Below are 12,298 nucleotides of genomic sequence, written 5' to 3' on the forward strand. Positions count from 1 at the left end.
TTTGCAATCCCTTTCAATTTGCATAATTGCGAACTACTTTAAGCTAAGCTAATATGATTTTTAAGTGATTATATTTTATTGAAATGCGAAGTGTGAAGTTGTTTCAAAACGTGATGGAAGATGTAACTTAGAAACAGAAAACAGACAAGGGATTTTTACATACTATGGATGATATTAAACGTTAAAGGTAAAAAAAAAAAAGTTAATTCATTGCTTTATGTCGCTCTCTAATTATATCATGTAACAATCTATATTTAAATGAATTTGTATTTATATGAATTATAGATATGTTGCAAAATATTATTTGGTATGGATTTTGGTAGTTTAATTACTGTAAGTATAGACTTTTAAAGCATGGGCGATTAGATATGGATATATAGTTTATAATTACTTTAAGGACCAGAGGTTGGTTTCTGTAAAATTTCAGAAATTTCGACTTTTATTGAAGTTTAATACATCTGTTGTTGAAAGGAAAACGTCTTATACATCTGTCCCCATTTTTATGATTATTCGAATGTGTTCGTTTCATATACACTTAAACAGGAAGCTAAATATTTTATAAATGAACTCAAAATCTGAAGTAAATTGAATATTTCAAAAGTTCAAAATAGATAGCCGAAGGGTTAGAAAAAATTTCATCTAAATTAGATATAGAACTTCGGTAATTCTTTGACAAAACTTCAAAGTTAATTTATATTGATTTGAAATTAGTTTGAAAGAAAATAGTACAAGCGGAAATATCAAATTTGTTAAATTACAGCGCGAAAATTTTGCTTTTTTGATCTGTGTTGTTGCCAAGATAAAAAGACACTGCCAAATATTAGCTAAAAATTATCTTCCTTGAAATCCAAGCAAGAATCTTTCACATGATTTAATTCCAATAAATATACAGTCTTTTCTTTTAAAATTTCTTCAGTAAATTTTATATTACTTTCTTAAAGCAGTTAGAAAAGTGAATTATTGCAAACTAAAAAATTTGAAAATAATTCTTTTACTTGTCTTTTCCGAAATTTATTGTTTTCATAAAAGGCAAGTTCCAGAGATTATTTTCCTATTTTCATGTAGTTCAAATACTTGTTTGATGTGGCTTCAGATAAAATGTGATTAAAAGGTATACTCATGCCGCCAGCTTCTTAAAATAGAACAATGCCCTCGGCGGGGCTCGAACCACGGACCTCTCGAATACGGGCCAAACGTGCTAACCACTACACCACGAAGGAAAACTGAGACGCCGGGAGCAATACCTTATAAGCTTTATGGGTGCCCCTTTATGATCATAGGATCATTTCGTGATCAGGTGGGGAGCACACCAGCAATCTTACCTTATAAGCTTTATACTACTTAATACAATAAGCTTAATATATATTGAGATTTATACTACAAGAAGATGTCTGAAAATGTGCAATAACTTATTTTGCACATTTAAAATAAGTTGAGATCAAATTTATTTCGCTATATAGTTGGTGAAACTCATTATGCATATTCCGTTCAGATGTTACTTCCCCTAGTAAGAAAATGTACATGTCGGTATCTATGTTATTCTTATACATCTAAGAAATCGAGAAGTCCTTCAGGAGAAAAGTGAATTATTGCAAACTACGTAAGTCCTTCAGGAGGAAAAAGACGAGGTCCTTCAGGATCCTCTATTGTTTCTTAACATTTTATTGGATACAACTTTTTATGGAGATTGTCTAGCTTTGCTGAACAATCTGGGATTAGTAGCAACAACAACAGAAATCGAAAATTAAAAATCTGATACGCAGTTCTTACAAATGTGATGCAAATGTGAAATCAACATACGTTTTGAATTCTTTCAAAGTTATTCGAATTCTTTGAAGACACTAGGACCTGTCGTTGTTGTGACTTATCTCACTTGTCTGACAGCAACACCAGAATAAGCCCACAAAATTCATCGTAGTAAGTAGAATAAGACTGCGCCTGTCGTTGGCAACAGCCTTGAGCAAAATACAGATGACAGTACGATTTTGCTCAGTTCCGCCTCAAATTTTGATGGAGAGCACCCGAGCACCCCTTTCCCTACCACCAAGAGGTCCGAGGGTCTCCAAACCCTCTTCCCCTATCACCAAGAGGACCTTCAGCTCGTAGCATATTTAGAGTGACCCCGATGCTGCACAGACACCCCATGTTTACAAACATCCATGCCTTTTGTGGGATTCGAACCCGGACCCTTCTGTACGGCAATCAGCGTCACCAACTCGGACCTAAAAACCTAAAACCCACATTGGATTCTAGGACCAGTATTATATTTTTTCTACATAGCTAACTTTCCTAAGCCACATAATAACCACATTTTCGGTTTGTTATAAAAGTAACACTGAGATTCTAGTTGTCAAGGAATATGTCATCGTCAAACTGTAGAAAAGAATTCTTGAAATAGAGAACTTGAGCGGATACGAAGAATTCACATTAATACAACTAAATCCCATATATTCCTTATGAAAAGAAAAAAAAAAAATCATGGCTTGAGATCACGGGTAATCTTTTCTTTAAACGAAAACATTTCGATAGTATACGAACTTCTTGATGGTTAGTTTTCACCAAATACTACTAACCTGCACTGATTATATTGCACGTATCCTCAGAAAGGCTAATATGATTATTCATAGTTTATTAAAAAGTTGAAGATATCCAAAGCAAGGCTGCGCGTTATCACTGATGCTCATTTTCCTAAACGCAACGATCTGGAGCACAGCGAATTAAAATTCAAAGTGTCAAAGGTCTCCTGCGAGACAGCAATCAAAATTTCTTTCCTAAGGCGACTATGTGTTTAATGAATTACCACGTTTACATGTGTGTGCTTCAGTCGTGTAAATGGTTATCATGTCCAACAAACAGTGTAGGAGGTGCATGGTGCGAATCTTGAAAAAAACACAGTTGGTTTATGGAGTTTCCTAGCTTGGAAAAGCCATATTGTCTCTTCCCGAACTGAAATATGGTGGACAATAATTCGTTACCACCTGGATTTGGGAGAATGGATCTCGTGCTTTTCTTTGGTCAACTTTAAGCAAGAGAGGATGTAAGGAAACCCTGCGTGCTCTTGTGATCTAACTATTTGGCATATCCATTTAGTTACTGAAAGATCAGGGGTTGAGTCTTGGCGAGGACAATGTTTATTTTTCATGTCTCCTGGCTTCGAAAACCTCAGCATTCACTGCTTCTATTTTGATGGTCAGTTATTTAGATATATTACAATATAAAATACTGTAAAACGTCCGCAGCATATGCATCCCATCCATTAATCATGTTTTGTTACATTTAACCGCTGCAAAACTTCATACTATCAGAACAACTTGTTACTGAGCTCTGGCATTTATTTGTACTGCGTATTTTAATATATTTGTATTTTTTATTTCTTTTCGTATACTAGCATTTGCTCTTTACATTTTCTGTTCTCTAGTTTGCCGTAACTGTACCCTGTAGTGCATATTTGCTTCCACTGCATTCCTTCTTCTTCACGTTGTAGCATAGTTGTGCTTTTCATTCAACACCGATTTTTTTTTAGTCCAAAGGGGCTTTGTCCCTGAAAGACTATTGTTTTCGTTTTGCTATTTTACGTTGAATCACTGTAAATGTCCGTTTCACTTTTCAAACTGTTGCCACCAAATGTTAAACCCTGCATTATATTTGAAGAAATTAAATAATGAAAAATTTGCATAAATGTATGTATATTTCTCGCATTGTGATAAAACAACGGTACATAGAGCCATCAAATTTTGAATGACGTAATCCTCCTACGAATATGGGCATGCGCAAGACCAAATTTGAAATTTGGAATTTGTTTTATTATCGATTTCCTATTTTGTAAAACTTTAATGAATTTTTAATTAACAAACTCAAAGATTTCAAAGCGAGCAATGGCAACGTTGTACAGAAAAAAACATTTTTATCTCCAGCGCGGGAGTCTCTGTATCGGAAATTTTAAAGGATATGCTCATCTTAAAACTATTTTGCGATATTGCTGTTGAACTGAATTTTATGGTTTAAGTGCTAAGAACGTGATATTTAATAAATAAGTGTAACACACAAAATGTAACAAACAACGCCCCTTTGGACGTAATTTAAAATTTGAAACATTTCAGATTTTCTTTTTGGGGGGGGTTAACCTCTTTCTCTCCCTCTTTTTTTTTTTTTTTTTTTTGTTGTTGTTGTTGTTGTTGTATCCCTGCTTGGAATTACAGGAAAACGTCACGTCAAGCAAATTTATATGCGAGAAAATTGATGTAATGATTGAGTGTAATGATACTATCTCTCACTTTACAGATTAATCAGTTAACACAACGCTTATGTTTTAAGCAAAAAATTATGTTACCAATCTGCAGCTATAAATTTGTTTCAGGTACAGAAATAGTGTTAAACTAGGTGAGAAGGAAAGATGTTTATTGCATTTAAGAAACACTTTGAAAACCTTCAATGGCCAAAATATTAGATATACCCACTAATTAGGTATTGGTCCGCTTTAATGCTGGCCGATAAATTTCTAGCCGTCTTCCATTGCTAACTGGCATGCTATCCAGTTACACCCCGAGGGTATGCAAAAATGAAGGAGACACTACCATATTTACTCCCTTTTCTAAAGGGCGGCTGGGGACAAGAGAACTCAGCCGCCAAATCTTGGTGGTGCCGAATAATCGTCCATCACTTTTTAGTTCGGGCGCCACTTGTAGAGTCATTAGGTTATATCGATGCAGGAACATAAAAATTGGGCAATATCCTCGCCGGTATTCAAACACTAGACCTTTCCATCGTTAGCCGGACGTACTATACAGTTACACCAAGAAAGCAAGCGGAAAGAAGGAAAAAAAAATACCTTCTAAAGCGATCTTTCCGTTTCATTCCAGAAATGTCGAACAGAATTTAAGTCCATGAAAAGTCAGAAGTTTGACATGACCATGGAAGCAATTTCTCTTTAAACCAATTTGAGATCAATTACGCTCCGCGACGAGGCACACTGTCTTGCTGAAACTGATCATCTTTACCATGGATATCGCAACCATAAATGAGTGTATGTGATCTGCGACGGTACTGAGGCAAGCTACAGTGTTGAAAGCTTCGTGACTTTTCAAACGGGTCAAGGAACTCACTGTACGCCAGGAAAATATTCTCCAGATAATAATGCCACGGCCAACAGCTTGAAGAATTTCCATGGGCAAAACGAGTAACTGCATTCATTCTATTTGCGACATAGTCTGATCTCTTCATCTGCATGATGCAAAAGAAAACGAGATTAGGCGGACCAAATAAGGTGTTTTCATTCTGCAGGAGTTCAGTTTTAGTGCTCCTGTATCCACAACAATCGTGACCTTCTGTTTAGCAGTGATACAACAGACACACTTCACAGGTTTCATTTGTTAAAACCCATTCTTTGCGAAGTCTGTCGTGTTCAGCGTTTGGATATGCTTTGTGATATGTCTGGATCATACTGATCTGCAATTTGTCGTATTGTTGCCTTTCTGTTGCTGTGGCCCATTCACGCCAGTTGCTTTTCATTTCTTTCGTTTACTAACAATTTTCAACCAGAATTGTTTTACTGCATAAGAAATTGCTCTGTTGCCAGAAACTGTTGCATGTGAAAAGCCCACAAGATTAACCATTTCAGAGATGCTGTACTCGAATTTCCGTACAGCCACGATCATGCATTGATCAAAGTCACTCAAACCTTCTGACTTATGCATTTTCAAATTAATTGCGAGGATAACGATTTCTTTGCTAATGGGATTAATGAGAACCAATTTACACTACGAGTATCACCCGAACTGGGCAACTTCCGCTTCATTGAAATTAGTTACAGTGGACACAGGACTTTGGAATGACTATTAGAAAATTAATTGCAGACTGTTAGAATGACTGTTAGCAAAATTATTTCATAAGTAATAGCAAGCCAGGGATAGAGTGAAAGAGGTGAAGCCAATAATGAAGCTTCTGTAAGCGGCGAACGTTTTTCTTTTCCTTTTTTGTATTTTTCAGAAACAGTTTTGTTTTACTCTGATTTTTCGTGATAGTAATTTTACCGTCGCTCTGCAGTGAACAAACTTGGCTTATTCTTAGAATTCACACTTATAATACACAACAGATGGGATATTTGGGAGAACGTGACTAACCTTTATCTGCTTCCAAAGTTGTAATTTAACCGAGTTATTTGGACGAGCTCGAGTTGCCTGGGGTCGGCATGAAAGAGACCAACAAGCTCACAACTGTAAAGTGACTTTATTTAAACTTTTAGTAAATCAGTTTATTCCAAGTCATGAAATATTTAGTGTGTGATGTGAAAGATTTTGGAGTAAAATATATCATCATTTTAATTGTGCATTTAAAATTTGATGAGGAACTTAATCGAGAAAGCTGTTATACCATTACGGAGCCTGTGCAAATATCCAACAGGTTATGTCAGAGCAATTGCTTTTTGGCGCCACAATATTGTGTTCTCTGTCATTTATCCGCCGTATCTTTTTTGGCTTTAAGCTCTCAAAAAAAGCAAAAACTTTTATCCCAAGCTAGGCATATCCCAGAAATTTCTGTAAATAATTAAAAAAAAAAAATGAAGTATTACATAGAAAAGAGAAAAATGAAACATCATTTAAAAAGTAGAATGTTATTCAAAATGGTTAATTGCATACAAATATTGAAATAGACAATTTTGTAGGCCTCGTGTTCATTTTGAGAAAGACAAAGGCGTGTGGAATAGCACTGATTTCTGCAAATCTACTATTCACTTAAAACCAAGATTAGCCATTGAAAGAGATTCATCCGCAATAACAAAATTAAAATTATTTGGAAGAACAAGAATTGACTTCCAAATAATTTTAATTTTAATTGTACAAATAAGTAAGCTACAGAAAATGGATATTTTTTTACTATAATTCGGAAGCTGATTCAAATAGAGAACTTGGGAAGCGATTAAGATATGTATGTTGATTGATGGTTGGACAAGAACTTTCATTCGGACAACATTATGAACTCGGAGATGCACTCAATATGAGAAACTATGTTCAAATCTTGCAGACATTTTCAAAATACTGTATTAAATTAAAGATTCTGTAGGTTATTGTTTTAAATCAGTCGGCTATTATGATTTGGATCTTTACTATAAATTCTCCTTTCCGTTTTCCTTAGCAGAATTAAATGAATTGGATAGTATTTAAACTGAGTGTTTTGGATTTTTAACACAGAGCGTGTTTTTGGATGCGAATGCATGCTACGTTTAGTTCCTACCAGCTCGGATAGTTGTAATTATTCGACTTCGCGCTATTCGTCTGCTGACAAACTGATTTTGACGGTCCAGTTAGAATTACTGGACCAACTTAGAGTAAGATTTAAATTGTGTAATCTTTGACTGTTGTTCCACGTTTAACTTGACTGTTTCTGTTTAGTTACATCACCACGAGATGTGACTGATATTGTTAGAAGAAGAAAGTGCTAGATTCATGCTAGATTCTATTTAAATAAAGAAGTTATTTAACCTTCTCATGATTTGTAGTTACTTCAGGCCTATCGATAATTCGCTTTACGCCTGATGCTGTTATTAGTTCCAGATCAATTAAATTCCCCTAATTCACTTCAAAACTCTCAAACAAAATAATGTTATTGATGGTATTGGGGATGAGATATTGGATGTAATAAAGAAAAGCATAAAATCGGCTTCTTTGTAACACACAGGGATTGCATGGTGTAATCATTAGAGCACTGGAGCATGGGACCCCAGCCTCTGTCGAAACTGATTGTAAAACTTAAAAATTTATTCATAGGTCCGAGTGATTTAGGGATGAAATACTAAATTTCAAACTTTGTTCACTATTATAATAGTTTACTATCATGGTAGGTGGTGTGGTGTATTTAATTATGGCAAAGCACACTAGGGCTATCTGCCTAATGGGAGGGATGCCTTCGTGGAGGACTTTCTAAGGGAAACTGGCTCGTATACACGTTACACATGGAGAAAACCACGAAAACACCCATGCAGCCAGCCCGTTCGCGGGATTCGAACCTCGGACCGAACTACCAGTGTTCAGCGACTTTACCGCTCGGCCGCTGGTGGGCCATCTATCGTGGTAGGAGTACGAGAAAAGCATGTATGTTAATCGTAAAGCCATACATATACAAGCATCTCTTGAAGAAGGAATAACATGGCTCAGAAGGAATGAGCACATAAGATAAATGGGATCAGAATAGGTAACAGAAAAATATATTAATACTGAAAGATAAGCGTCAAACAGGTACATAAGTGACTTCGCATTTACATTAGGTCACTAAGAATAGCCCATAGATCCCTTGACATTTTCTGGATAGCAGTAGTTGTAGTTATATAGTGGGATAATGCTATTGTTATTCTTCCTGAGACTTTAGCGAAAATTCTGTGCCATAAAATGACGATAGAAAAGTAGTTCAGTAATACTCAGTTCCTCGAGAATTTTATTATAAGGAATTACAGAGTATGAATTAAGGAATAAGGAGTTAAGGAGTAGAATTTCGTTTACGTTGTTGTTTTTGTCTTGTCCATATTACATGGAACAACGGTTACCAGAGTCTACTTCAAAGAGAGGTTGGACTTCTATTTTCCACCCCAGTTTTGAGGAAGAGCATCAGGGAGGCATCTGAGGGTCTCTCACCCCTCTCTCCTTCTACCAAATCCGCACAAGAGGACTTTCGGCTCGCCGCATTTAGTGTGCCGCCATGCCGCACCGACATTATACATTTACAAACATCCAAACTTTCTTCGGGGCTCGAAACCGTGCCCTTCGGTACCGCAGTAAGATCTCTTAACCAATATACCGTCTGGGCGACTTCGTTTTACGTACCAGGAGCTTTTGATAATAGAAGGTATGTGTGGGAACCAGGAAAGATTGCGGCCAAAGATCACCCCGAGATAAGTGTCTCTCCTAGCCCAGGTCAGCGTAGTTTCATACATGCTAAGATTGCCAGTGATTTTTCTTTTTATTAGTGAGAATAAATCCTGTGAATATGCCCACATTAATTTCAATTTTGCTCACAAACCAGGTCTCATAATGCATGCCTAAGACTTTTCTTGTAATGCTGAATGACAAAAATTACATTATATATACAGTCAAAAGTCGTTAATTCGGACACCCATAATCCGGAATGATCTATAATCCGGACCTCAAAGCTACAAACTTTCTACGTATGCGTCTCGTTGACGCATAAGACCGTGTGCGCGTAAGAACTTTACGGCTGCGAATATGCGTGTGCGCATGCGCATAATACGTTTACGCAAGGGCGGTTAATGTATAAAGGACGGTATAAGCTAAGCTAAAATTATCTAATTCATTTAATGTTGCAGATTGCGTTGTTCCTTATTCTTCGAATTAGATTTGGCTTATTATTTTTTGCAGACTGTTAGAGCAATTTTATAAAAGTAAGCTTGAACTTTCGATTATGTCAAATAGAATTTCTGATATATATTTACTAATATGTAAAGGATCTACAAAGCGAAAGTATGTTTCGAAATCCGAAATCTGTTTATCAATTTCACGCTGCTCTGCGGCGGGGGGGGGACGCTGCAGCACACAATGAATTGGAAGTTGATCTGTCAGCACTATCCTTATCTTCAGGGCAGATGTTTTTAGTTTATTTGGCTCATAATTCCTTACTAAATGTAGTATTTCATCTCGATGTACTCCGTCTTTGATATGATTTAAATCAAGTTCCTCGTCATTATAATTCGCTTCCAATAGTGCAGAAAGTGACACAGAGGTTATTGAAAACGAAAAAATTTCGATTGACAAATTAGTCGGTATTCTCGACACAGGAATTATAGGACTTGAGCAGCGGAACTTTATAACTAAACAAGAAATTATGTCTGTTTAATAGAATTAAAGAGAAAGTATTATCACATGAAACGAAGCAACTTAAACAACTTACATTGAAAGAAATGTTTAATAAAAAAACAAATAAATATTAAGCTTTTTCTTTTTGTAAATTTTGATACCCTTTAGATCATAATTGTTCTTTATTTCATAAATTACGGTTTCATATTTTTAATTTTGTAATTTCTGCATGCCATCTTACCATATTTAAACTGATGATCTATAATCCGGAAAAATCGATAATCCGTAATCGCCGAAGTCCCGACGAGACGGATTAACGACTTTTGACTGTATATATAATGTATATATTGACGTGATCAGTAACGGATATCCTGTGTGGTCTTTTCTTGATAACTTTCCGGTCATCGTGGACGTTGTTTTTGATTTAGAAAAATAGGAAGTTTTCTAATATAAACCTGATGTCACACAGGTTTTAAGGATGAAATATTTCTGAGTGTCTTTTGAAGTTTTGGGACGTGTGTTGGGGTTATATTCAGTTTCATTCCGTTAGCCATGGCTAAGAGACCTTACTTAAAAATTTGTCCAAAATCACCGGACACTCCACCTTTCCGTCTAACTGGAAGACAGTTTCCGAAAATTTACGTTGACGGAAAAGGTAATAAAGATTCCTACCTTTATTACGTTGCGAAGATGCGTTGTGTGTGCTAAAACCAAGGAAAACCGAAAGCAAACAACGTATTTTGAGTGCGAAATATGCAATGTAGGACTGTGTGTCGATCCTTGTTTTGAGTTATTTCACACGCAGCAGAATTTTTAAATTGGAATTTAAATACCTACAAGTAACTCTTGTTTAGTTTTTTTTTTTTTTAAAATTTCGTAAGTGTAATTTTTTTCCATGTTTATAGTATTTATTTCCGCGTGTATAGTTATCATTTTAGTATTTTGCTTGTTTAATTTATTTCTATTAATGTGATATTTTTTATATTAATACACACTAAAAACTAGTACATTAAATATGCAACTTCAAAAATTGAAGTCATAATATCAAAATGCTGATTTTATACGATTTTTATTGTAAAATTACGCTTAACTGTTGAAAATGTGCGGGCCTGTGGCAACGATCTATTTTAGCGCGGCCTGTTCCGTGACTGCGCTTCGTTCTCGCGGCGCTGGTCCTTAAGGGGTTAAGACTTTTATAAAGGTCTCGTGAGGAATTAATTCGAGTAATAGAAACAATTGACTGTATCACAGAGATTTATTCGCATTGCGTCCAGTATCGTATATAACAAGGAAAAAATTTAAATATGAAGGTAGGCCCTTTTTCTTTCTGCAGGATTTTCTGCATACAACCTCACCACAATTCCGCATAAAACGTAAACGAAACATCGAGACTTCGTAATCGATTACAAAGTGCAAAGTGTAACAGCTATTTCCCATCGATGGTACTTCCTTACCCTGTCCGGCAGCGCAGTGTTAACGAGTGTTCCGGTCCAAGAACGTGGGTGTGGGTTTGAATCTCACTTTTGAAAGCAACAAAATTAGAATTTCCACTTTAATGTCATTTCCTTTTCCAAATTTCGATTTCGTGGTTTCTTTTAGCGGTCGTTATAAATTCTTACTTTAAAAAACAGTGTGTAATTTAGAAAAAGTGTATATTTGAGATCAGAGGTAGTTGATAATTTTTCTTATTTCTTTCATGCAACTTGAGTTCACTATGAAATGTTTTTTTCTCCTAAATTAGGTGAACATGCTCTATCATCTGCATCATACGAATAGATACTGTCAGACAGAAAGTTTACAAGATAAACTTAGTAACAGATGTTATACCTTACGGAAGTGCCCTTTGTTGTATATTCATTGTGCGCAGTGGCTAATCGCACCGACGGTACGAATAGCAGAGAGGCTATTCACACCACCTACGTTCGCGCATGAGCCCAATCAGCCCAGGTACCAGTATCTTACGCCGATTTCCGTAAGGCAGGCGGTAGAGAGAGCGAAGATTGTTAACCCTAACTCAGCAATAGAAAGGGTTGTTAATAGTTCATCAGCAAGAGAATAATTTGCAAGTAATAATTATCAATTACAAAGACGAGGTCAATCTATATGCATGATAATGTTCAGGAAATGATTAGATAAAATAGGAATTTAATGATGGTTCTAATTGCAAGGACGTGTAATTAGTTAAAAAATCTTTAATGTATTGACAAAAAGGCTACAGAAATTACTTAAATTCTTTTATTTAACAGAAGAATTTTTATGCAAACTTAGACTCTAGTCTTATAGCATAGGACTATCAGAATTTATTATTCAATAAGAAAAATTACTGAACATTACAATATTCTTATATATTCATCACTTTTTCAGTATCCACACATGTTTATAGGTTCAAATGCCATATTTCAAAATGAAAGTTATTTATGAAATAAAATCTGATAAATCATTTCTGTGTGCAAATTTTTAAATCTAAATCTCTGACATTAAACTATTTCTGTCTTTTA

The 12,298-nt window shown here is 35.5% G+C and overlaps 1 protein-coding gene across 1 annotated transcript in view; it reads left to right on the forward strand.

Annotated features, from left to right (window-relative positions):
• The window catches only part of LOC118205487 (stromal interaction molecule homolog), a 137,474-nt gene continuing 125,176 nt past the window's right edge, over positions 1 to 12,298 (forward strand). Inside the window, exon 1 of the mRNA XM_085807192.1 lies at positions 1 to 187. Within this exon, the coding sequence (XP_085663318.1) occupies positions 169 to 187 (19 nt within the window). The 5' untranslated portion in view covers positions 1 to 168. The remainder of the gene's footprint in view (positions 188 to 12,298) is intronic.

This window comes from Stegodyphus dumicola, chromosome X1, assembly GCF_044657685.1.
Source record: "Stegodyphus dumicola isolate Sdum_Otavi_A_Nest chromosome X1, ASM4465768v1".
Lineage (NCBI taxonomy): Eukaryota > Metazoa > Arthropoda > Arachnida > Araneae > Eresidae > Stegodyphus > Stegodyphus dumicola.